This window comes from Vicugna pacos, chromosome 5 (assembly GCF_048564905.1).
Source record: "Vicugna pacos chromosome 5, VicPac4, whole genome shotgun sequence".
NCBI classification, from domain to species: domain Eukaryota; kingdom Metazoa; phylum Chordata; class Mammalia; order Artiodactyla; family Camelidae; genus Vicugna; species Vicugna pacos.
The window spans coordinates 58103448-58128017 of NC_132991.1; the positions used below are offsets into that span (position 1 = coordinate 58103448).

The following is a 24570-nucleotide window of genomic DNA, read 5'->3' on the forward strand; positions in this document are numbered from 1 at the left end:
TTTCCCCCCATGGCATTTATCACTACATGAAATAATACGCACTTATTTACTCATTTATTATCTGTTATTCAACTTGAATGTACACACATAAGGCAAAGGACTTTGTCTTGCTTACAAACTATATCCACAATACCTAAAACAATTCCTACAACAGAGTGGGCCCTCAAATATCTATTAAATAAATATTTTTAAAACATTGAAGGGCAAAAACAGATGAAGGCCTGTATTAGAGGCAAATTTCTATCTCTGAAGATTGTACCAAAAATGTTAAGCCTTTTGAGACAAACTTTAAAATAAAGAAAAACAAAGGATTTTTTAGCCATCTTAATTTTATAAATTCAGTTGCTTAAAAAAAAACTTGAGAAATTTAAGAGTAACTTTAATGACTGAATTTGGAGAGCTTCTGCAATAATCTTACACCAAAGAAAAATTTTATTAAAGTATAGATTACTGGTTATTTAAAAATACATGAGAAAAGACAAACATACAAAAGCATTATCATACAACTGATTTCTAAACTCTATACTTTTGAAATACAAAACAATGATCATTACCTTGAAAAGTCAGCTTGAAGCAAACTGAGTTTTAAATTGGTTTTACAATTTTTTTTCACTCAGTTTTGCTTACAAATGTTACTGGAGTTTTTCAGTTTCATCCCTTATCAGAACTTTTTTTTTTTGACATGTTTACTTCTCAAAGTAGTATATAATTACTTCTTGCAATTAACGTCAGCAACTATAGGAGGCTTCTCTAAGTCACAATTCAATATAGGTGCTGCTTTGGAACAAGTTACCGTTTTGGGTTATCTACATTAAGACTCATATACTGACAGGAAAAATATTAATGGGCAAAATATGGGGACTGAGAGCAGGAGGACCAAGAAAGATGATGTTATCTTTTACTGTAGATCCATTGAAAAAGACTCATTATTTACTTTGATATTATTACTAGAGAAGCAGTTTCTGCCAGACCACAGGTTGGTTATGGAGTTGTCCATTTTATATTTCCTTTTCTGAAGAATGGCAGACTTCAACAATTGGATTGCTCAACCAAATAAGTAGAGACCCTTAAATGACCATATATTTTAACTATGAGAAATAAATTATTTTCTTAATTGGTTTAGCAGCCTTGGGCCTTGAAAGGCAGCAAAACCCACTTTGTTCCAAAATTAGAAGGCTTACTGAAAGGCTGCTTCTAAGATGCCTGACTACCTTCTATCATCAGTCATGAAGGAGGACCTTCATGAACACAGTAACTTAATAAATGTAAAAATGAACTCATCAACAACGTTGAGCTCACAAACCAAAAAAGTACACTTATAAGGTAGGAATTGGTTTGTATAAAACAAGAGTGTATATATCCTCTTATATAATACAAAATAATATGTATGATAATAAAAACAATCTATAATAAACTTTAAAGAGATGATTCCAGTTTACATGTAAGTCTGCTTAAACTGACTGTAACTGAATGATTGGAAATTTTCTTCTCCTAACATAATGCCCATTCATTGTAAGCTAAGCTGGACTTAGTTTCTTATAAATCTCTTATTTCCTTGGATTTTTCTACTACACCTTCACTCTATAGCCATTTAACTTGTAAGCTGGGCCTGCCCAGCCTGCCTATAAAACCTCCCTTTAGAAAGATACCAGATGCATTAAACAAAGGCATCTTCTAGTAAAAATCTGCACTTCAGAACTGCATACGAAGACCCAGCAGTTGGTCCTCCAATGTAAATACCCTTCATTTTACGCTATCACAGAAACAGTGCAGCTTACTAACCACTCCTTCCTTACAGAAAACTCAGTACGTGTAAAAATTTTGTTCAGTTTCAAAACATTTCAATACTTATTAATTCCAAAGATCCGAACACCATGTAGCTGTGGCATTTTGGGAATTAGCACACTCAGGAGAGAAGCTGTGTTTAGGATGAAGTGAGTTGGATCATACTTTGTATAGAAACTTGCCAGAAAATACCTGTAGAAATAAAAGTTCAGAATATATATAACATCTAAAAATGAAATTACTTAGAGCTTTTTAAATATTTAAAGGCAGAAAAAAGGTCACTGAAACACAAATACCTAAAAGCAGAATCATTTTTGAGCATTAAAACAAGAGGAAACATTTTAGTTTGGGGGCCTACATTAATTTTATTTGGGATTTGAAAATCTATTTAATAGAGGCATAACTACATTTTGCATTTCTGCAATCATATTAAAATGCATTTAATGGATTACAGTTGCTATTTAGCATCCTTTAAAGCAGAACGCTTTCAAGCTAGGGTTCATATGCTGAACTGAAATTTCAGGTATAGGTAAACAAATACTTGACTGCTCTTTTGATGTTCTCATTTCCATACTGTAGTTGAACAGGTCTATAACAAGTATAACTGGAAACTTGAAAGACACTCTTGTAAAATTCCAGCTGTTTTACCACGACTGAACATATGTACGTATATTCAAAGACATCCAAAATATGAAAATTTGTTTTAGGAGGCCTAAGCCACCTTTACGACTATAAATCATCGAGTCAGAATGTCTAGTTTGACCCAAGCATACATCAGAATGTGGACAGATCATCAGTGTGTAAAATACACTAGTGTAGGATACAGTAAAAGAGTATCCTAATACAGATAAGATGTAAAGAATAAAACATCATACCTTACTTCATGATAACTAAGAAGTTAGTTTGCATATGGGTGTTTGTCTAATTAGCACTTTTAGAGTAAAGTATTTTAATAGACTTTCCTCTAAAGTGGTGATAAATATCTTGTGTAAGATGGTTAGAGAACAGCTATTTTCCAAGTACAACTAAAAATATCACAGAGAGCTGTACACATCATTTTCAGAACCATCTGAATTGAGAAATTCTATAAGCTTCCACCTACTTCACAAACTATAGTCAGAAAATTCTTCCTTGAGAATAAACCAGGTTCCTCAATCTTTAAACCCTTCTTCCTGCTTTTGTATACTTGAAGACTGTTTTCATATTTCCTTCACTGAACAAAATAGTATACCATTTGCATTTAGTAAGCTCGTTTGATTTCCCATCATCATTATGGGTTTAAGCTGTAATCTGGTATGTCAGAAACAATCTTCTTGGAATGGCTTCTCCTTACCATATCATAGCATATGTCTCCTTTATGTCTCTTAATGAAAACTAATTGTGTGTGTGGATTACATAAAACTACTTGACTCTTAAAAAAATCTATACAACCCTTCAAGGGGATATAAAACCCAAATGGGAATCAGTGTGATAGCATATTTTGTCAAAGGGTATGCTGGAAAGAGACCTGAAGCTAGAAGTTAAGGTTTTAATCTGGGCTCTTCACTCCAACTAGCTACAAGATCTGGAGCAAGATAACGCATTTTAATGTTTCTTCAACTAAAAATCAGGGATACTACTTATCCCACCTACCTGACAAATGATGATCAAATAAGAAAATGTAAATGCACTCTGGGAATATCAATGCTATATGAATGGCTTTATTAATGCTGCTTCTTCAGTTACGTAAGGAATTTAATTACAGAATATTTGAAATCATACCTGTGGATCAAAAATATACTTTTAGAAATATGAGTGTTGTACACAGGTACATCGTAGTTGACATTTTGTGATAGCTTTTATTGAAAATTCAGCACATGTAAGGCTTTTTACATGTATAGTTGACCCTTGAACAATGTGGGTTCGAACTGCAAGGGTCCACTTACAGGTGGATATTTTTCAATATCCACATACTAAACAATCTGCAACTGGTTGAATCTGAAGATGTGGAACTGGGGATACAGTAGACTGACTATAAGTTATACTTGAATTTTTGACTGCACAAAGGGCCAGTGCCCATACTCCAGTACTGTTCAAGGGTCAACTGTAATATAATGCAACCCTCAACATTTTATAGATGGGGAAACTGAGGCTTTCAAGAAAATGGCCAAAAGTCATATAGCTAGAGAGAAGTGGAGCTAAAATACCAACTAGGGCTATTTGAATAAACATTATTCTTGTTACTGCATTAATCTTTGTTAGGCCATATAAATAATTTTCCTTTTGACGTTAATTTTATGTGGGGCTACATGTTGGTTCATCATTTGTACCAAATATGCCACACTTATGAGGGAAGTTGAGGGTAGGGGAGTATGTATGTGTGGGTGGGGAGGGCTGTGTGCGAACTCCGTATTTTATGCTCAATTCTGCTGTGAACCTGAAACTACTCTAAAAGAATAAAGTCTATTAAAAAAAATTTTTATATGGGGCTGAAACAATTTAAAAAATTTTTAAATTTCCTTCAAGTGCTATAAATATAAGGAAAAAGAAACCTACCATTCTATGATTACTTTATTCTTTTCATTTGAAAATGCCTTCCCTTACTTAAACATCTATCTAAAACGCACTCTACCTTAAGTCCCAGTTTAAGGAACTCTAATGAGTCCAAGAAGTCTTTCTAGCTACTGCAGACTGCACTGATTCTATAATGGATATTTTATTATGTATAATCTTTGTGGTACAGAGTAATTAGGATATATGTGAAACATCTATTATATGCAAGCAACTTAGTGTGGAATTCAAAACAATCCATGCACTTATAAATTCTTTGCAGAAACAAACATTTATAATAATAAAGAAATAATACAAAGTGGCCTAAATAAGGGATATATAACAACTACTATGGAAGTTCAAAGCAGAGCATTATCACTGAATATTGGGTGCTAAGGAAAAGACCTCACTGAGGAGGTACAATTTAAATCTTCAAAGAATATGACAGATAAATTAAGAAAGGAGAAGGCAGTAAACCTAATTACTCCCCCCAAAAGACAATGTAAAATGAATAAGTATTGGAAAAAAAAAAAAGTATCGCAAAAAAAAAAAAAGGAAAAATGAGGAACCATTCTGTGGAGGACCCTGAATATTAGGCAATAGGAGGAAATTAGATACCAGATATAAGGTTAGATGCTTTACAGATAGATATTATCTCTTATTTCTTACAGCATCAGGAATGAGTTAAGCACCATTGGCTAGAATTTTATTTATGAGCAAACCAAACTGGCTGAGTGGCAGGTACAGGATACAACCCAGGTCTGTCCTAAAACAGAAGCCTAACCTTTCTTTTCTCTAAACCATACTGTCCCTCCCAAGGAGTTTGAACATCCAAATGTGGCAGAAAGTCAATGAAATTCATCTGAAATCACCCTTGTTTAGGGAAGATTAATTTGGAATATAGAATAAGATAATATACTTAGTTTTCTTGCAAGAAACTTAAGAACATGAACTAGAATGTATCTGACCTGTACATTCTAGAATGGCTAGGCATACCAATGAGCATATAATGCTCTGAATGTATCAGACTGAAGTGAAAACTGGTTTATTACCAACTTGTTAAAAATTTTGCCTGTATTTTATACTCTTTATGAGGAAGCTATTTATTGATAAAAGTTTTCAATAAAATAGTTTCTAATTCAAATTTAATCCAATAAAAGGATGGCTTCCTCTCATCGAATCCTTATACCTAAAAATATCCACCACTTACAGAATTATTGGAGAAATTGTGAAAAACTTCCGTGAAGATGTAAATTGTACTCCATAGTCCAGTTGTTCCCAATGAGTTAGGAGCCTTGCTTTACCCTGGTCAGGAGTTTCAAAAGGTGTTCCTTTTACTGCATGCAAAAATACATACATCCCCTGGAAAGCAAGCAAGGGGATACATAATCAATATCAAACACAAAATTATATTTGTCAGTAAGTTTTAAGACAGTTTCAGACTGTTTGTGAGAGTGTCTGATTAACTTAACAGCTCAAGTTTTAAGCTTTCACATTATTGTGAAAGACTGGGGCCAGTTTCTTGATAGTAAATTAAAACTTCTAGGGTCTTATATGGAAATAATATTTGGAAAACCATTATAAAGTCAACCAAAAGTAACCTGTTTTCATCTCTTTTAAATTGAAAATAAATGAAAAGTACCATCAGAGTAGCTTTATATCATTGCATGTAGATTTTCTAACACATTTTCTATTAGAAAACAGGATTACCTATTCCCCAATGTGTAGGAAAGTTTACAGTGTCATGCTGGTAAATCTTATTAAAAAAAACACACAAATTGGCAAATAATAAACAAAATCTCTGTATCAGAGAAAATGGTTTTGAAAATATTTAATATTAGAACTGTATTTGTCTCAATAGTTCTTTTCCAAAGCAACAGAGATAGCTTGATATAACAGGTATAATGTCAAAACAGTTTGCTTTTAAAATCATCACTGTGCCTCAATAGTGTTTCTTTTAAAGTTAGTTTTTAATAATCAAAGTAAAAAAAATTACTAAAAGACATTCTGTCTAGTGATACGTTTTAACATCTAATTTTGTGGGTAATTAGGAAAAAAACAGTGTACACTAGCTTTGGTTTCCTTGAGATACCCATTTAGATTGATAGGTAATGCTTCATTGCAAGATCACTGTCTAAGGTACTGGTAACAGAATAAAGCCTATATATTACCATGAAACAGTGTTATGTTACCCACTAAAGTCATGACGTGATATCATTTTTTTTAACTTCAACTTTTAATAAATATATGGAAAAAAACAAATTTTGGTTTTAAAATTTTATACTATTCTACTAGATTAATAGAGCCCTCTTTTCAAAGCTTAGCCTACTTGCCAGTTATTCCACCAGGCAATTTAAAAGTTTTTTAGCTGCAATAACACCTGAGCAACAGAGGAATGGATTCATGTTCCATTGGATTTAATGCCACAAACATTTAATAAGTGGCTAACATATGCAGGACATAAGACCTGTATGCATATATGAAACTGAACAAGATATGCCCAACACCTTGCTTCAGTCTTCTAAGAGATTGCAAGGGGAAAAAAAAGATATGCATAAACAGCTACAATGTAGGGCAGAAATTAATGTCAAAGATACAGTTACAGTACTCAGGAAATGCAGAGGAGGGAAAGGTTCCTTGTTGCTGAAGCAAAAGCCTTGATGGTGTCAACTATTTCATTCTTCAAGGTTCAACTCAAATGATAACTCCTTAGTAAAGTCCTCCTCATTAGCAATAATTAACCTCCTGCCTCTGTGCTTATACAGAATTTTATTGAAATACTTTGATTATAGCATAATATACTGTGTTTAAGTTGTTTACATAATGTTTGTTTTCCCATTAGCTTGAATACCTCAGGAACAAAGGCTGGTACAAAGCAAGTATTAGGTATTAAGCCAAGATGACATTAAGCCAAGGAATGTTTATTCTGTAAGCATAAAGAAACAATTTTCACATGAGCTTTAAAAGGGGACTATGAAACAGAAATTGTATGCTTTCAAATTCTCAGGAGTATGGGACCCCAAAAAAGTTAAGAATCTCTACTCTAGACCATACATGTATTTGAATTATCAAAGAGAAAGAAGAACAATCCTCTCATTTCCTTCAAACCATTTCCACTGCAAGGAAATGCAGTCACCAGTGTTTAGAATATAATATTCAAGGTGAGGGTGGGTGGGTGGTAGAGCACATGCTTAGCATGCATGAGGTACTAGATTCAACCACCAGTACCTCCATTTAAATAAATAAATAAATAAATAAATAAATAAATAAATAAATGTGATAGGTCTGTCTTGGAAGAAAATTTATTAAAAAAGAATATTCAAATAGTTTGTTTTATATTCTTTTCAATGAATAACCATTTATCTTCTATTCCATTATTTTTATTTTTAATAGTTGTTCTATAAAATTTTTGTGATGGATGATTTACCCCCCATAGCCAAAGAATTAGGAGGATAAAAGTAAGTAGCTCATAGTTAGCCCTTAACAGATATATGCTACTGATTCAAATGAAGAGAATTCTTTTTCATAATTTGAAAGCTAGGCTAAGAATTTTGTGAAGTATTAACATCTCTTAAGAGTGAACTGTAGCACTGAATAAAAACAATTGCTGTCGGTTTCTACTGTATAGTTCAGAAAGGTAGATACAGTATTTTTTCTAACCAGGATGACAATTAGGTCTGTTTTCCCAGATTTAAAAGCATGCATATGTATTTCACATTTTTTATTGGTTTAATGTAGGACAACTTCAAAAGAAACTTACATTTGGAATCTTATAATTGCTACCTTTATGGCTGGTTAGTTAGGTTTTTAGTCAAGAGGACTAATGTCAGAAGTTTGCTTCCCTACATGTTCTCAATTACCTATCCCTTGTCCATGGCTATATACTGTGCCTCAGTCTCAGTCAACCAACTTGAAAATGTGAAGGGGAGAGAAGACTTCCAAAGCACATTTAATACATGTGCCATTGGAGAAGGGAAAATTATGTGAGACTAGACTAATTTATTCAGCAAATAGTTAAACAGGTCTTCAGAGATACAGAAATTAAAAAATAAAAGAGATAAACTGCTAATTATAAAACTATGATAAATATATGAAAAAAGAATGCAGCACAGGAATTTTGTAGCTTCCTGAAGGAGATGATACTTGAGTAGTTTTCCCAACAAGCAGGAATTAGGCAGAGCAAGAAGAGAGAGGTGTTAAAATAGTGGAAGAAGAGCCTAAGTCAAAGTAAAAAGGTGAGAGAAGACCATCTTCATTATTGTTAGAGCATAGCTTATGTTTGGAGATGTGTTGAGATAAGATTTGATTCCTTTCTTACCTCTGCACTATTATCAATTGGTCTTGTATGCCACACAAAGAACTTGGCATTTTACTATGAATGTAATGGGGAATCACCGAAAGACTTAAGAATGTGACTTGAGCAGACATACATTTTAAAAATGCTACTCTGCTAAGCTGGAATGAAGGAGAATAGAGTAGGGGAGCATCAAGGAGACCATGTGATGTACTGGAGTAATCCTCCTGAGGAGGGAAAACGGGCATGAGTTACAGCAATGCCCATGGGGATCGAGTTGAAGATGGTAAAGCAGTAGAACAAATAGGGCTTTGATTAAATGGATGTGGAATATAAAGGAAAAGGAGCTACCCTAAGACTAGAGGTGCCATATATCCTAGTTTGCATGGATGGTCCCAATTTACACCTAACCTCTTGGAATAGTTATTACTAGAGCTCTCTTTTATTCTCGAAACACTCTCAGTTTGGACAACAGATTACATAATCACTTCACCTTTGACATTCAGCTATGTGGCTTGGCCTACTGGGCAGACAATGGTGCCTTTAGATTAGATTAGGAACAAAGTCCAGGAACAGATTGTAGGTGGTGAAGGATATATCAGGAATCAGTTCAATTTATACTTGTTTGGTTTAAGGTGCAAGGTGATCTGGCCATTAATATGGTCATCATCATTTAAGGTAGAAACTGAAATCATGGATAGATGAAGTAACCCAGATAGAATATATAACATAAGAAGAGATGAAAAAAAGAACCTTGGAAACAGCAATATTTTAAGAGGAAAAAAGAGAAGACTGTGCAAGAGGAAATAGAAGTGGAAAGATCAGAAATATATCTAGGAAAAAACAATCCCATCGAAGTCAAAGGAAGTCAGAATTCCACTAGAAGAGATATGATTAGTGTCAAATATTTCAGAGAAGGCACAATTTAAAAAGTGTTTTTAAATACTTCCTTCCGAAGTCTATCATTTGAAATGGACTAAATGGACATTCACTTATTTCTACCACATCATCCTTGTCCTCCCCCAGTCAACTTCAGATTCTTTCCAAAGGATATAAAATAAATATTAATTTTAAAAAATCTATTTCTCCTGCATTTTTCTGTCTTAAAGTTCTAAGTTCTTCATTTTGGGAATATCTTTAAACAAATCTACAGTTAATCTGGATTTAATTAAAGTCTTAATTAACTTGATTTCTCCCCTTTTATTCTACTTTAATAGGCTGTTAAAGACAAGAAAAGTCACTATCAGGTTTCTTGTTTTTGTTTTTGTTTTTGTTTTTTTTAAACAGGCAATTTCCAGGGCTGCATAATGTGGTCAGGAGAGTCAATCTAACCTCTGGTACTCTGTAGAGCTATCATGTAATACAGAAGAGCAATAGTCAATGGTGCTAAGACACCATAAGTTTCTGAATCATGTAAGATATGATTAAGCTAAAAATTTCTATACTGAAATAGGAAAGTATATTTACACAATTTAGAAAGATTTAACAGGATTGAAACAAAGATGTTCATTAGACTCATGAAACATAATTACTTCTGAAGCATTGTGGTTAATCCATATATTATAGTAGCCTGAATTAGTGTCCTCTAAATTATGCTAAAATGACCTACTGTTTTTCAAATTCTATAAAACCAATAGGAGAAAAAAAGTCTTACTTAGAAAAAGGGTCCAATGTTTAAACATAAAATGATAGAAAAAAAATACAATCCTATTCCAGATAAGAATTCTTCAAAATTGTCATATATACTAAAAAAGTCACCTAACTGTACACTTTAAATGGGTGAATTTTGTATTATATGAATTAGATCTCAAACTGTTTTAAAAAACTGAGTCATGTGTTCTTTATGACATAAAACTTAAGGCTTTTTAAAAAATTGTTTAAATACAAACAACATAAACTATACCATCTTCACCATTTTTAAGTGTACAGTTCAGTGGTATTAAGTACATTCACACTGTTATGCAACCATCATAACTGTCCATCTCCAGAACTCTTTTCATCTTGTAAAACTGTACCCATTAAACAATAACTCCCCACTCCTTCTGTGCCTAGTCCCTGAAAACCATTAAACCTTAAGGTTTTAAGTGTTTAGTATAAGGTGAAATTCTTACCAGATTATGTATAACATTTGTTAAGGTCCAAGCAACAGGAACACTGAAGAAGGGAATACTGAGTAAGACGATATGAAGCAAGCCAACTCCCAATGCATATGTCAGCCACATACCCCGGCTGTTCATTACACGGGTATTTGGATTCACTTCACTGTGAGCAACTCCAACATTCATGTTTGCTCTGTAAGAAGGCAACGAGATGAACCAACAGTGATAAAACTGGAAACCTAAATACTCCTAATTTGACATGACAAAATTAGTGTTACTGGGATTATTTTTTCTCTCGTTCTGAAATAGAACAAACAGACCCTCCAAAATATGCTATATACAGATGCTGACGAGGGCAGTAAATAATTCTTAACATCTGACTTTATGGTAAGACAAACGATACTTATTTTTATGGTTTTTATTGAAAAATAAACAGTTAAAAGTCCCTTTCCCAAAGCTTATCTTCAGCATGTTGGTTTTACTAAGTGAAATAATGGGCAGGAAAACTCAAACGGAAAGAGAAAACCTACATTTTATTATATTATGAAAGCAAAGTGAAAATTCAGGAGCTCAATTTACCAATAGAATAAACTAATACAAAAAAACCAAAGCTGACCCAACCAGTCTGTTCTGAGTAGCCAGACATCTAAGTAATGCATCCATAAAGAGTGGTCACAGTTCAAATCACTCCTTTATGAATACTGAAGCTGAGGTGGAAATTTTACATGGTCAAGAGATAAGGTTTGTTTCTCAATCTTATGGTATAAGTAGGTCAATTAGGTTAAAACAAGGAGTCTTCGGCATATTTTAAACTCTAGTTAACTTCTCTAAAACAAACCTTTCTTTCTTTTCTTTCTCTCTCTCTTCCTTCTTTCCTTCCCTTCTCCCTCTAAAAATCTATAGGCTTATTATGATGCTTTAAGTTGGTTACACCAAAACGAAGCAAAAATCTCAAATTAAGTGTGTAACTATGTCTTCTAATATAAATATCCACCGTGTATCAAACACTTTTTTAAATTGAAGCATAGTCGATTTACAATGTTAATTTCTATCAAACATTATTTTTATGTGCTATAAGTTCCTCAGAACATGCCACTATTCAAGATGCTTTCCCCACTTTCTACAGCATGTGAAAAAAGAATGCTCTAAGGAGGCTGAAAATTTACAGCTGAGCTGGAAGGTAAAGACTGACCCACCCCGAGTTCAGAAAACCTTTCCAGGGGGTCTGCCGTGCCACTTAAGGACTGGCAAACAATGACTAAAGAGAGTGAAGAGCCTCTCGGCTCGGCCCTCGCGGATACCTGGAAAACAGCGACCCGCAGGGAACCCCTTGAGGAGTCCCCTGCTCGCCAGACGGTCACGGTCCCCCTGAGTGGAAGCTCAACAAAAGCCGCTGCTGCTACCGCCACAAAGCCCCCCGCCCCCACCTGCCCCTTTCTTCTCGGAGTTGCACATCCTGTCAAGGCCGGGGCAAGATGACGAGGATTTGGGGGGCATGCCTTGGGGACCACTCGGCCCGCATAGCCAGACACGGCGCCGCGGACAGGGCCGGAGTCCACTCTCTCCCCTCAAACCGACCCGGGTCCGCCAGCAGCTTCCCACCGCCACGGCCGTTCTTACCCACTCACCCGCCGCCCAACTCCCGGCGGCCAGCTCGGAGTAGGACCTGCTCCGCGGCGGCGGCGTCTCCTCAGGCCGAATGCCAGTGGTCAGCTCCAGCACGGCGCGGCGCAGCGCTGCTTGCGGAAGCGTTCAGGGCCGAACGCGCTGCCAGGGGATTGGCTGCGGGCGGCGCCAATCACACGTTCGCCGGGCAGGGCGGGACTAAGGGCCGCGCGCGCGCTGTGGGTGAGTTGGATATCCGCAGGGCCGGGCCTGGGCTCCTGGCGGGACGCTGGCCTGTCTGCTAGTGGATTGTAATTGCCCACCTCGCGCGAGCAAGAAGGTAGTGTCGTGTGGCTAACGGGCGTTCATTCTTATATCCTCCTAGGCTTGAGCGCGTTCTCCCCTCAACTCGTCCCGGGCGGGGCACGAGCGTCGGCGGCGGCCGTGCGCGCCCCTCCCCCACCTCTACGGGGCGGGAAGCGGGTGCGTGGAGAGCGGTCTCCGAGGAGGTGTGGACTCCTTAGTGTCTGGTTTGATCTTTGTTGTAGCCCATTACCCAGATCCTTCTGGGTGCTGATCTTAAAATTGTTCTTTGCCAGGCAGAGGCTTTAACCCCTGACAACCGTAACTCAGCCTGTCTTGTGAGTGATGTATATACTATTGTATGTTGTGGCATCATGCAAGTAGGGAACAAAACTTTCCTTTATTCTGAGTCCATCTACACACCGACGACAGGCACCCGTGTTACAAGCTGAGGAGATGTGGATACCAAAAATTGTTGTTATTCAAGAACAAGGAGGAAAAGTCATATTATTTGGAATTATCTTTGAAATCGAATTTCATTACCTTGGCAGTACACTGAGTTTTTGATTCGTATTGCTTAAATAACTTTCGACAACATTTCAAAATTGGTATAAGAGAACGTTGGTGGATTACATTTCTGTTGGCCTGTGAAACCAGTTAGGTTAGATTTATTGCTTTTTAAGTGAATTAATTCATTGTGTTCTCCCTAAAGTCTGTGAGTTCTCTGATCTTTGCTTCTTTTTTAGGTACGTTGTTGTCCTTAACTGATTTTCCTGATCACCAGCACTCTTTCAGGAGTGTTTGATTTACCTCTCAGCAAATATGGAAGACTGACTCCTGACTTTCTTAAACATTCTGTGCTGTGACTTGTAAGCCTGATGTTAATCCTTTTACTTGCCAAAAGATGCCATTTGGTACACATACAGTAGAGTGCTTGTTATACTCCAGAGGTTATGCTGGGCATGTGAAATTAAAATAAAATCTCTGTTCTCCAAGAACTTTCAGCTTGGAAAATGGGGAAAGAAATACGATAATTAGAATCACCTGTGATGAGTTTGGGATTAGAAATAAGGAAAAGGTGCTATGAGCATGCAGAGGAAGGAGTGCCTAGTTTGTTGGGGGCAGGGGTTAGAGCAGATAAAGGCTTTCTTGAGGAGGTGATACTTGAACTAAATTTGGAAGGATGGCTAAAAGTCATCAGTAGAGAAAGGGACCCTTGTGAGCCAAGGAAGGAGTGAGTGAGAGAGGCAAGTTGTATAGTATGACCGATTTAGTGTGCATTTGGAGAATAATGGGATGACATTAGAAAGATAGGGGTCCAGTTGTTAAGGTGTTTGGATTTAACCTGGCTAGCAGTTGGAAATCTTTATAAAATTTTAAGTAGAATTGCAATGATGAAATTTAAATTATAGAAAGAACCCTATAGATGGTTGAGATTCCAGGCAAGATATCAGTTGGTTATTGCAGTAGTTCACGGGGAAAACATTGAGGGGCTTAACAGAGGCATTAGCCACAGGTATTGAGAGGAGAGGACTGGTTTGAGAAATATTTAAGTAGTAGGATAGACAGGACTCCGTGGCAGGATATAGAGAGTGAGGAGAATTTCTGGGATGACTCAAGGTTTCTAATTTTGCCTTGTGAGACTGGATAAGCCTAGGCTTTGGAGTCAGACATGCCAGGATATGTAGGTGTGCATCTGTCACTTAATAGTTGTGTGATCTTGAACAAGATATCAAGCTTTTAAATCCTGTTTGTGATAGAGGAATAACAGTATACATAGGCTTGTTGCAATGATTAAATATATATGTATATAAAATTACTTACATTAGCTGTTATTTTTTTTTATTATCAAATAAGTATCGGAAGAAAGACAGTCAATTAGAGGAAAATCTGAGATCAGTTTGGAACATGTTAGTTTAGGGTGCCTCCCTGTCATTTAAATGATGATATTTAGAAAATAGTTGGAAATGAGGCCTTGGAGTCCAGAAAAAAGCCTGGTTAGGAGATAAAAGTGATGTAGGGGATGATATGGAAGCCAGTTAAAGAAGAATATATAAAGAGGAGTTAAGGCAATGATGACTTGCTGGGAAGGATGACACTCTTCCTAATGTTTATAGTGGCTTGAGGGAAGTACTGATAAAATTATTTTTTGTGGTCTCCTCTTTAATTTTCATGAAGTATTCACCATGAGTGAAGTGGTCTGATTATTCTGTGTTGCATCCAGAAATGTGTAATATATAATTCCCTGCATTCAGAAATCATACAGGTCAGGGCAGGGGTGTGATAAGCATTCCATGAGTGATGCCAGCCAAATTCCTTAGGAATGTAGGGGAAGGAAAGGATCATTCCTGGCTGGGTGATCAGACAAGACCATGTTACAAACGGTACTGAAAACTGGGTCTAGAATGATAAATAATAGATAAAGTGGAGGTGCAAATAAGGTGAGACTGCTGATAAAGGAAGGTTGAAGTTTTTGACCTTAGTCACTAAGGATAGTGTGTTATTAAGAGAAATAGCGAAGTTAAGTGGGAGCCTTGGGGAGGGGAGCAGGAACATAAGTTCTGTTTTACAAGTATTTAATTTGTGGTAGCAATGACACCGTTTGTAAGAAATGACTGTTTTGGAGAAAGAGAGATAACTTTTGGGATTTAGATTTAGATGTTATGCTAGAACCAAAGCTTTGGATTTTAGGGTATATAAGAAGAGGGGTTAGGGAATATCCATTTTTCTGGGAAGAGAGTGAAGAAAACACGAAGAGATCAAAGAGGTATAGATAGAAAATCCTTGAGAATCAGGTAGTGTCATCAGTGTCACCTGCTTCAGGGATGTCAAGGTACATGAGTCCTGAGAAAAGGATTTGATGATTTAAGAGCTCTTTGGTGAACTTGAAGACAACAGAATCCTAATAATTGTTATATAAGCCATTTTGCAAGGATTTTAAACATGAGTTAGTGATAGGGAATTGGTGACAGTGAATATACTTATTCAAGTTTGACTTCATAAAGGAAAGTGATCATAGGAGTATAATAGGGTAGCAGGAAGAACTTTTTGTTTGTTTTTGCTTTCAAGGTCAAGATTTCTGAGTGGGAACTAAATAAACTAGGTGAAAGTGTTAGCTTATGACAAAGAGACATTGGTCTGAGACTAAGGAAGAAGAATATGGGTAGCAGTGTAGACGTTTTAAGAAACCAAAGGACACAGTGTTGTGGAGGAGGTAAGGTGTGTGTGGAGATGAGAATTCATGGTATGGTCTGCTCAGTAAACTAGAAGAATAAGGAAGATTGGGATGAAAATAAGGATTTGGGGAGGGGCCAGTGGAATAGAAGATTTTGAAAGAGAGATTATAAAGAATGAGACAAAGATCATGAGATTAATAAGGAGATTGTGCAGAAGGAGTGAAGGTGAAGGTGAGGCTAGGTTTATACCCCAAAAGTTGATTGACTGGTGTTTTTTTTAGATCCCTGGGACTCTCAAACTAAGGAAAAAGACTTCCTAAACCCAAGTCTAACCAGATAGCAAGCCATGGGTTAGACCCTGTGTGGATAGGGGTTATAAGTGTGGGGTATTCATTTAGCAGTTTGGAGGAACTCAATATAGTCCAAATATCCTGGGATCTTTTATCATGTGTATGCCAAACACCCTAATATACATTATCTTATTTACTCCTCACCACAGCCATATGATATCATTATTATGTTAATTTTGTAGATTAGGTGATTGAGTTTAGGGTTTAATTTTAAGTTTCTCAGCATTATATAGCTTTTAGTGTAAGGGCTAGGCTAGAACCAAAGCAGACCTTTGTGTGGTTTTAAAGCTTGCTGTTTTAACCAGTGCTCTATTCAGTGCTATCCAATAGGACAATAATATAAACGACATGTATAATGTCAAATTTTACAGTAGTCTCACATTAAAGTTTAACAAAATGAAATTAATTTTAAGAATGTGCTTTATTTATGTAATCCATTATATCCAGAGTATCATCCTGTAATCAATGTAAAACATTAATTAAATTTTATGTATTTTTTTTACTGAGTTTGAAATCCAGAGTGTATTAGCACATCTCCATTTGGAGTAGCCACATTTCAAGTGCTCAATAGCCACAAGTGTCTTGTGGCTACCATATTGGGTAGCAGTTCTGTATCTTTAGACCTGGGGCCAGTCTGAAGCTTGAGGAGAGTACAGAGGGTGCCTTTTGCTGTGACAGCACTAATTTGTGTGACTTCTAAGATAGTGGAGCAGCCTGACTGTCCACTGTTTTCCTGACTGACTGGAAAGACCTCCCAACCTTTGAGAGCAATAAAAAAACCATTGAGAGGTAGTTGTTCACAGCTACTCTCCTTAAAACTGGGTACCCCAAAACTAAATTGAATATATAGCTTACTTAGAAGTTAATTGTTAGAAAAGAATTCCCAAGGTTTCGTTACATAATGATCATCCTCCTCATAATACTGCATGGTTTATATGGCCTTACCATTTACAGAACATTTTATGTGTATTTTCTTATTTGATCTTCACAGCAAATCAGTGTGCCATTATCTCCATTTATATAGGTGATTAATTGATTTTACAGAGGGATTTAAGTAAACTTCAGTTCATGGGTTATAAAGATGAACCCCTAAACCTGTTTTTTTAGACTCTGGTCTGGTATATATTTCCATCGTGCTAATCATAATCAGCTTTGCCTTGTACAAAGCAAAATATAGTTGTAGTTATGAGTTGTGATCAGTTAACACCATTCCAAACTCAATATGTTGACTTCTTTCCAGAAATACATTCCTTAAAATCCTATGTATTGTTGTAATGACTATACTCCATTTCTTGCTCAGTTACTTATTCTGGCTTTGTGTAACCCTTCTTGTCCTACGTCTTTAGTTGCCTGAGAAACAATCCCAAACAGAAACTTTCTTTTGTTTGTTTTTGACATCGTTGTTTCTTTTGGGCCTAGATTCCATAGGATCAAATCATCATGTGAGCATGTAACTAGTCATGGTAAATTAAGGGAGTACCTAGGGATTGTCAAAGGAAATACTGTCTCTAGAGGAACTACATGTTGTCAAGCTAGTATTTTTTATTTTCCTGAAATCTTTTCCGAAATTAGGCATTAAGGTGGATGCAAACCCCATTCTTTGCAAATTTTACTAATTTCCATGTGAGATTTTTTATTTTCTTAGAGAAGGTTTCAGACAAAAGGTTTCATGGCTTGAATAATTACTGGCAGAGATATTTTGGATGTACAAGTTGAATCAGCATGCAGAGGACCTTGAATGCCAGCACAGAAATTTGAACCTTTTCTTATTTTGGCTTTGAGGAGCCACATGATTAGTGATGTTTTAGACACACAGTAGTGTAAAGGATAGTTATCTGATATGATATGACTAGTTTAGATTAACAGTAATTCTAGGGTCTAGATATCCTAACTCCAAAAGAGCTCAATAATTTAAAGAGACATTCATCAAAACATAGGTAACTGATGATGTTTAATGAGACTACAATAAAGGCATGTTACTGACTAACATTATCTGCATATCAGTTGACAGCACCATTCCCAGCCAGGCAGATCGTATGTTACACTCATTATTGCACAATTGCTCTTATCATTCCTCTATTAGTAATATAGTGTGATTTACCAACTAACTTCTTTGTCCCTTAGTTTCATAATATGGAGGTGTTAACGGAATCTTTTTTAAAGGGTATTTGTAAGAAATAAATGATTTAAATCTGCATTGCTTAACCATAGAGCCTGGCATACAGTAAAGCTCTATAAATGTGGGCTGCTTTTATTATTGTTGTTTTTGCCATCAGTTCTGTTAGGAATGTTTAACAATTTTTATTTTTACAACTTACATTTTATTTTCTAGTACTCTGTTAACAGCTAGAATGAAACAGTTGCCTGCAGCAACAGTTCGACTCCTTTCAAGTTCTCAAGTAATCACCTCAGTGGTCAGTGTTGTAAAAGAACTCATTGAAAACTCCTTGGATGCTGGTGCCACAAGCATAGACGTTAAACTGGTGAGTGTTCCTGAGACATTGCCAAGTATCATTAAAGCAAAAAAGGATTGGAGCGATGCTTTCTCCTTAAAACTATTACCTTTCTTTTCTTTACGTACCCATTAATCATTCTTAGGATACTGGACCCTTTGTCTTGTTTAAGAATAAATTCTTAAAAATAAATTTTAATTTAAATCAGTATTATAGTAATGCTAAAGAAAATTATAAAGGAAAACTTATACTTTAGAATTCTATCACTTAAAGTACGACTTTGATTTGTCTGTGTTTTCTACTAATATTTATCCTTGATTACTCATTTTTACTTGTTATATATATTCTCATATTCTCATTTGTGTTTTATTTTTCCACCTAATCTTATTTCAGAACTGTGTCCCTTGTTGCTTCATAGTTTTCACATTTTTCAGTTGAGGTGCTACATATTAAATCATTTGCATTCATATGATTTGTCTTATTTATTATGATTTATTCAAACTAGTTTGCATGTCTTCCTCCCCTATTATAAATTACTAGCTCATGGACATAAGGCCTATACTTTTTTCCTTTTTCGTACCCTCTATACCTGTCCAATGTCTAGTGTATAAATGATAAATAGATTTGGTTGACTGAATGTAAGAATACCTTTTTTGTAATTTCCTAATTGTCAGATATTCATGTTATTTCTGGTATGGTATTAGAAATAGTACTGATATGAATACCTTTGTAGGAAAGAGACCTTCCCTTTTCATATACACATGCATATATTTTATATATGTGTAATCCCAGTTGCTCCTTATAAAGATTCTATGAATTAGCTACTCCTGTACCTGTTTTACAAATAATTGAGGTTCTAAGAACTTTCTCAAAGTAATGTATGTAGTAAGTAACAGAACTGAGATTACAGTCCAGGTCTTTCTGATCCTAAAATGCATTCTAGATCTTCCCTTTATGTGGGGGTTCTCACTACATTTGGGTGTATCAGAATAATTTTAGGGAGTTTGTTAAAACTGTTACTGGGCCCCAGAATTTCAGATTCTAGGTGGGGCCCAATATTTGCGTTTCTGACAAGTTTGTAGTTGCTGCTGAGAACCACTTTCTATACCATATCAAATCTGTACTTTGTCTTTAAATAATATAGTGAAAGCTTTATAAACATGAAAAAAATTATTAAATAAAACCCAAAGAAAGATAATTTCTTTTTTTAGACATTTTATGTAGTCATTTCAGTCAGATTAGAATACACTTGATAATAATTAAATAGAATTAGAGGATTATATCTGACAAATTTCACTTAAGAATCTTAGTCGAACAAACATATGTCTTTGTTTTTAAAGTTCCTTGGGGAAAAAATAGTTTAAAAAAATTTTTTTACAGTGCTAACAGAAGTCCTCTCATAAAAGTAAAGTACACATTTTTATCTTGCTGTATATTTGTCTCTTGACATTTACTGGTTTCTGCTTTGTAGAATTTTAAAATAAATAACTGTGTTGCAATACATAATAAGACCTGTTTTATTATAGTTTCATACAGTAACTGTTCTGACTAGGAATGTTTTCATAATTAATAAGTTAAACAAATTGGTATTATTTTAAACATTTAAACAGATCTTTGTGTTATTTTACTTGGGTGACTTGAGTTCTTACTTATATTGAAAAATTTGCATATATGTAGTTAATTATTTCTCTATAAAATGAAGCAGACAGGCTAGTCCCAGGATGTTAATTTTAATTAATTTTTTAGGTGGGGTAACTAGGTTTATTTATTTATTTAACTTTAGGGGGGTGGTACTGGGGATTGAACCCAGGACATTGTGCATGCTAAGCATGTGCTCTACCATTTGAGTCAAATCCTCCCTACCCCCCCAGGATAATTTTAGCCTGAGAGAGAGATAAGGAACTAAATCTTAGGTTTCTCCCCTCAACACCTAGTATTTCTAATTTATCTAAAAAGTAATGACACATACAGTATTATATGATTATGTTATTTAAAAGATGTTATGATATTTTTAAATATCAAAGTCACTGTAGGAAAATTTTTTTCCCTTTATAATTTACATTTATGTCCAGAGACATAAAACTTTTTGAAGTAAAGCTTATGATAGAAGCTTGCTACCAGATTTAGAATATGATATTCATAGAAAGTGTGATCACTGTAGTAATTTAGATTTTGTATATGTTATGTATGCATATTTTTAGTGTTAGACTACAAGTACTAAGCTGTTATTTGAGTTGTTTTTCCTTCTCCATTTTCAAATTAAAAAAGCACAGAGATTGCCAAATATGGTGTCTTTTCTTAGCAGTTTACTGTTAGGTGACTATTTGCAGAAAGACGTTGAGAAAGTTATAGTGTAGCAAATATTTATTTACTTATGAAAGCAATAAATAGTTCAAGGGGGAAAGTATTAAAAATTTGGTTGAATAATGATAATTGCTAGACTCCTAGTGGGTAGAACCAGATGTTGTTTTTGATGGTGAAGGTATTCTGTTTAATTTGATAGATTATATATACAAAGATACACATAATTGAGAAGAATATTTTTAGGCAAGTTTAAACATAAATTTAAACATAAATGCCTATTATACTGAAACAATTCAAGGGAATCTTGAAGATCAGATTGATTTCCTTATTTTACAGTTGAATCTGAGCCTGGGGAAAACAAGGAACTTTCCCATTATACTGTAACTAGGAATTGATAGAGTTAAGAATTCAAACTCTTACTTCCTTAATGTTAAGCTTCCATAAAAGAGAAATGACAACATTTCACTTGTGTTACTGTTTCTGAATGTGATAATAGTTTAATGTCTTTATATACTAAATGTTATTGTTTAACTTTTCATAGGAGAACTATGGATTTGATAAAATTGAGGTGCGAGACAATGGTGAGGGTATCAAGGCTGTTGATGCACCAGTAATGGCAATTAAGTACTACACCTCAAAGTTAAACAGTCATGAGGATCTTGAAACTTTGACAACTTACGGTTTTCGAGGAGAAGCCTTGGGGTCAATATGTTGTATAGCTGAGGTAAGGTAATTTATATTGACTATTTAGTGGTTTCATAATCACACAATATTATAATAAGAGAAAACTCACCCAGAATTTGGCAAAGAGGGTATTTTTTATTATGAAAAATATACATAATGTAAAATTTGCCATTTTAATAATTTTTAAGTGTACAACTCAGTAGCATTAAGTATATTGACATTGTGTAGCCATCCCCACCATCCATCTCCTGAACGTTTTTATCATCTCAAACTAAAACTTTATATGCATTAAACAATAAATTCCCATTCTCCCCCATCTGCTGGTAACCACTATTCTACTTTCTGTGTCTATGAATTTGACTATTCTAGGTACCTCATATAATTGGAATCATACAGTATTTGTCCTTTTGCATCTGGGTTATTTCACTCCTCATAATATCTTCAAGGTTCGTACATGTTGTAACATCTATCAGAATTTCATTCCTTCTTCAGGTTGAGTGGTATTTCATTATATGTATAAACCACTTTTTGTTTATCCATTCATCTGTCAGTGGACATTTGGGTTGATACCACCACTTGGCTATTGTGAATAAGGCCGCTATGAGTATTGATGTACAAATGTCTATTTGAGTCCCTGCTCTCACTTTTTTGGGTATATACCCAGAGTAGAATCGCTGGGTCAGACAGTGCAGTAGTCCGCCCTTATCCACAGTTTTGCTTTCTGTGCTTTCAGTTACCCACAGTCAACTGCTGCCAGAAAATACGAAATGGAAATTTCCAGAAATAAACAGTTGATACATTTTAAATTGTGTGCCATTCTTAGCAACGTGATGAAATCTTGCAAAATCCCAGTCTGTCCTGCCTAGGACGTGGGTCATCCTTCTGTCTTCCGTATGTACGTTGGATATCAGTCCAACTATCAGTCTGCCTATCAGTCACTTAGCAGCCGTCTAGGTTATCAAATCTACTGTCAGGGTATCGAAGTGCTTATGTTCAAAAGAACCCTTGTTCTACTTAATAATGGCCCCAAAATGCAAGAACAATGATGCTGGCAATTCAGGTATTCTCTTACTGTGCATGATTTTAAATTAAACTTTATCATAGGTATAAACATAGGGAAAAAACAGTATATTTAGCTTTTGGTGCTATCTACAGTTTCAGGCATCCACTGGGGGTCTTGGAACATATCCTCTGTAGATTATGGGAGACTATTGTAATTCTCTAACTTTTTTAGGAATGGCAAAGAATGTTTTTCAGTGTTAATATTTATAGGAAGAAAAAGCGGTTTAGTGATTCATTGGCTTGGTTTATTAAAATTAAACGTAACTATAAGCACTTCTCAGCACCTTTGCTGAAGTGAATTGTGAATCTCTAAGGTTGGTGGTTTATAGTAGGGACATTTACTGCACTTACTTGAAACTGTGAAACCCTTTTATTGAGTCGTGTATCAGTTATTCTGTTGTTGTGCTGTAGAACGCACTCTGGATACACCACTCTAGTCAATACACATATTTAGACTGTGCTCTAGAGATGTGAATTGACTTAGCCTAAACCTTAGCTAGAACTTTGCTGTCCTGATTACTAGTTAGGTGTTTTCATTGATACAAACCCCTTAGTTCAGTGCCTGACCCACTCCATAGTTCCAATTATACTTCACTGACTCTTCCCTAGATTACATAGCTAGTTTGTGACAAAGCCCATCTAGAACCATGATCCTTTCATATCCATGTATCTCAGTTATGTTTGATCACATGATCCTGTACTAGTTTCTTTGTGCTGTACTGTTACTCTGTGTATGTTAGGCTGTTTCATAGTATGATAGTGTCTGCCAGTAAGTGATCTTGTAATTATGAGAGTCTCTTTGGCTATCTAAGTTTACCTGGTGGCTGTGTATGCTTTCATTTGTGCTTAGGCTGGCAGACCCTGTTTGGGTGAGAATGTTCAGATGCCATAAAATGATAGGACTTTACACTTATTTTCCCAGAAAAGTGTCAAGGACATGACACTCATCTATTATGTAGCCTAGTCTCCCCAGCAGCCATGTATTCTCCAGGCTTATTTGATCTTTCCTTGGCCCTTGTGCCCTTAAGAGTATGGGCATAGTGTAGGTTTTCTCCATTTTTTGTGGAAAGGGTGCCAGCTAGTTATTCATTTACTCTTTGACTTCGAGCTCTGTAAGCTGATGCCTCAGTAAGAAAGAAAAAAAAATGTGGTTTGAGGAGGAGGTGGAGTTTAAAGTGGGAGATTTTGCTGTTCTAGCACAGAGGACTGGGGCCCCTTGCTTGTTAGAATCCAGATGTTCAGACATCAGTAAAGGAGAAAAGACTTTGTCATTCCTTAAGTGCATTTTGCTTAAAACTTCTATACAAAATCTAGCATACCTTATGCTTCTATGTTTCTCAGCATTTGCTTTATTTAGAGTTCAGAGTCTGCAAATAGATTTTAGGGAAGAGCAACTAGGGAGTACAACTGGACATTGCCCATTTTTCTCCTCAGAGATTGTATCTGGGGACTTACAGCCGTGGAATCTTGTAGAGAGAATCTGTTTTTAAAATGGAATGGGATTTGTACCAGGGAAGCTCTGAAGCTCCCAATACTAGTGTTACTGTTTGAGTCCTAAGCGGCTATTTTAGAAATTATATGATTTGTTTGAGAACCAAAGTACTTGATTTTTTAGCTGTTGTCTAAATTTGGTGGATAGTAGTTAGGTTTTATTTTGACAAGTATTGTTGAATAATATATAATGCAGCGTTTCTGTATTTTCTGTAAGATATATATACATAACCTTTCAGAACTGAAATTGGTCATTATCAGTTTTGTCTGCTAGGTGGCAGTACTATACTTAGTCTTTTAAAATAATTGTACATAAGCCGTGATTTATCCAAATCTCTGTAGTTCTGATTTCAGATGGTATTTTTGCAAGTCCTTATTCAGTGGTACTATCTTGTTTTTTTAATTTGCTTACTTAAGCCCACTTGTTATCCAAGT

General features: G+C 35.5%; 2 protein-coding genes across 8 annotated transcripts in view; one reads left to right on the top strand and one right to left on the bottom strand.

Annotated features, from left to right (window-relative positions):
• Positions 1-32: 32 nt before the first annotated feature.
• ORMDL1 (ORMDL sphingolipid biosynthesis regulator 1) lies at positions 33-12484 on the bottom strand. 2 transcript variants are annotated; one of them, XM_006209987.4, is made up of 4 exons: positions 12336-12484; positions 10720-10900; positions 5525-5676; positions 33-1977 (listed from the first exon to the last, which is right to left on the bottom strand). In XM_006209987.4, exons 2-4 carry the CDS (start codon positions 10891-10893, stop codon positions 1842-1844), a joined length of 462 nt encoding a protein of 153 aa, XP_006210049.1. In that variant the 5' UTR covers positions 10894-10900; positions 12336-12484; the 3' UTR covers positions 33-1841. The 2 variants fall into 2 exon arrangements, with proteins under 2 accessions (XP_006210049.1, XP_072817410.1); XM_072961309.1 differs by having other exon boundaries at positions 12328-12483.
• Positions 12485-12518: 34 nt separating this feature from the next.
• The window catches only part of PMS1 (PMS1 homolog 1, mismatch repair system component), a 90552-nt gene continuing 78500 nt past the window's right edge, over positions 12519-24570 (top strand). For 3 of the 6 annotated variants that reach the window (XM_072961303.1, XM_072961307.1, XM_072961306.1), the window contains exons 1-4: positions 12519-12652; positions 13362-13484; positions 18474-18624; positions 21440-21622. In XM_072961303.1, the coding sequence (XP_072817404.1) occupies positions 18493-18624; positions 21440-21622 (315 nt within the window). In that variant the 5' untranslated portion in view covers positions 12519-12652; positions 13362-13484; positions 18474-18492. The remainder of the gene's footprint in view (positions 12653-13361; positions 13485-18473; positions 18625-21439; positions 21623-24570) is intronic. The other 3 variants (XM_072961304.1, XM_072961305.1, XM_072961308.1) reach the window with 1 other exon arrangement.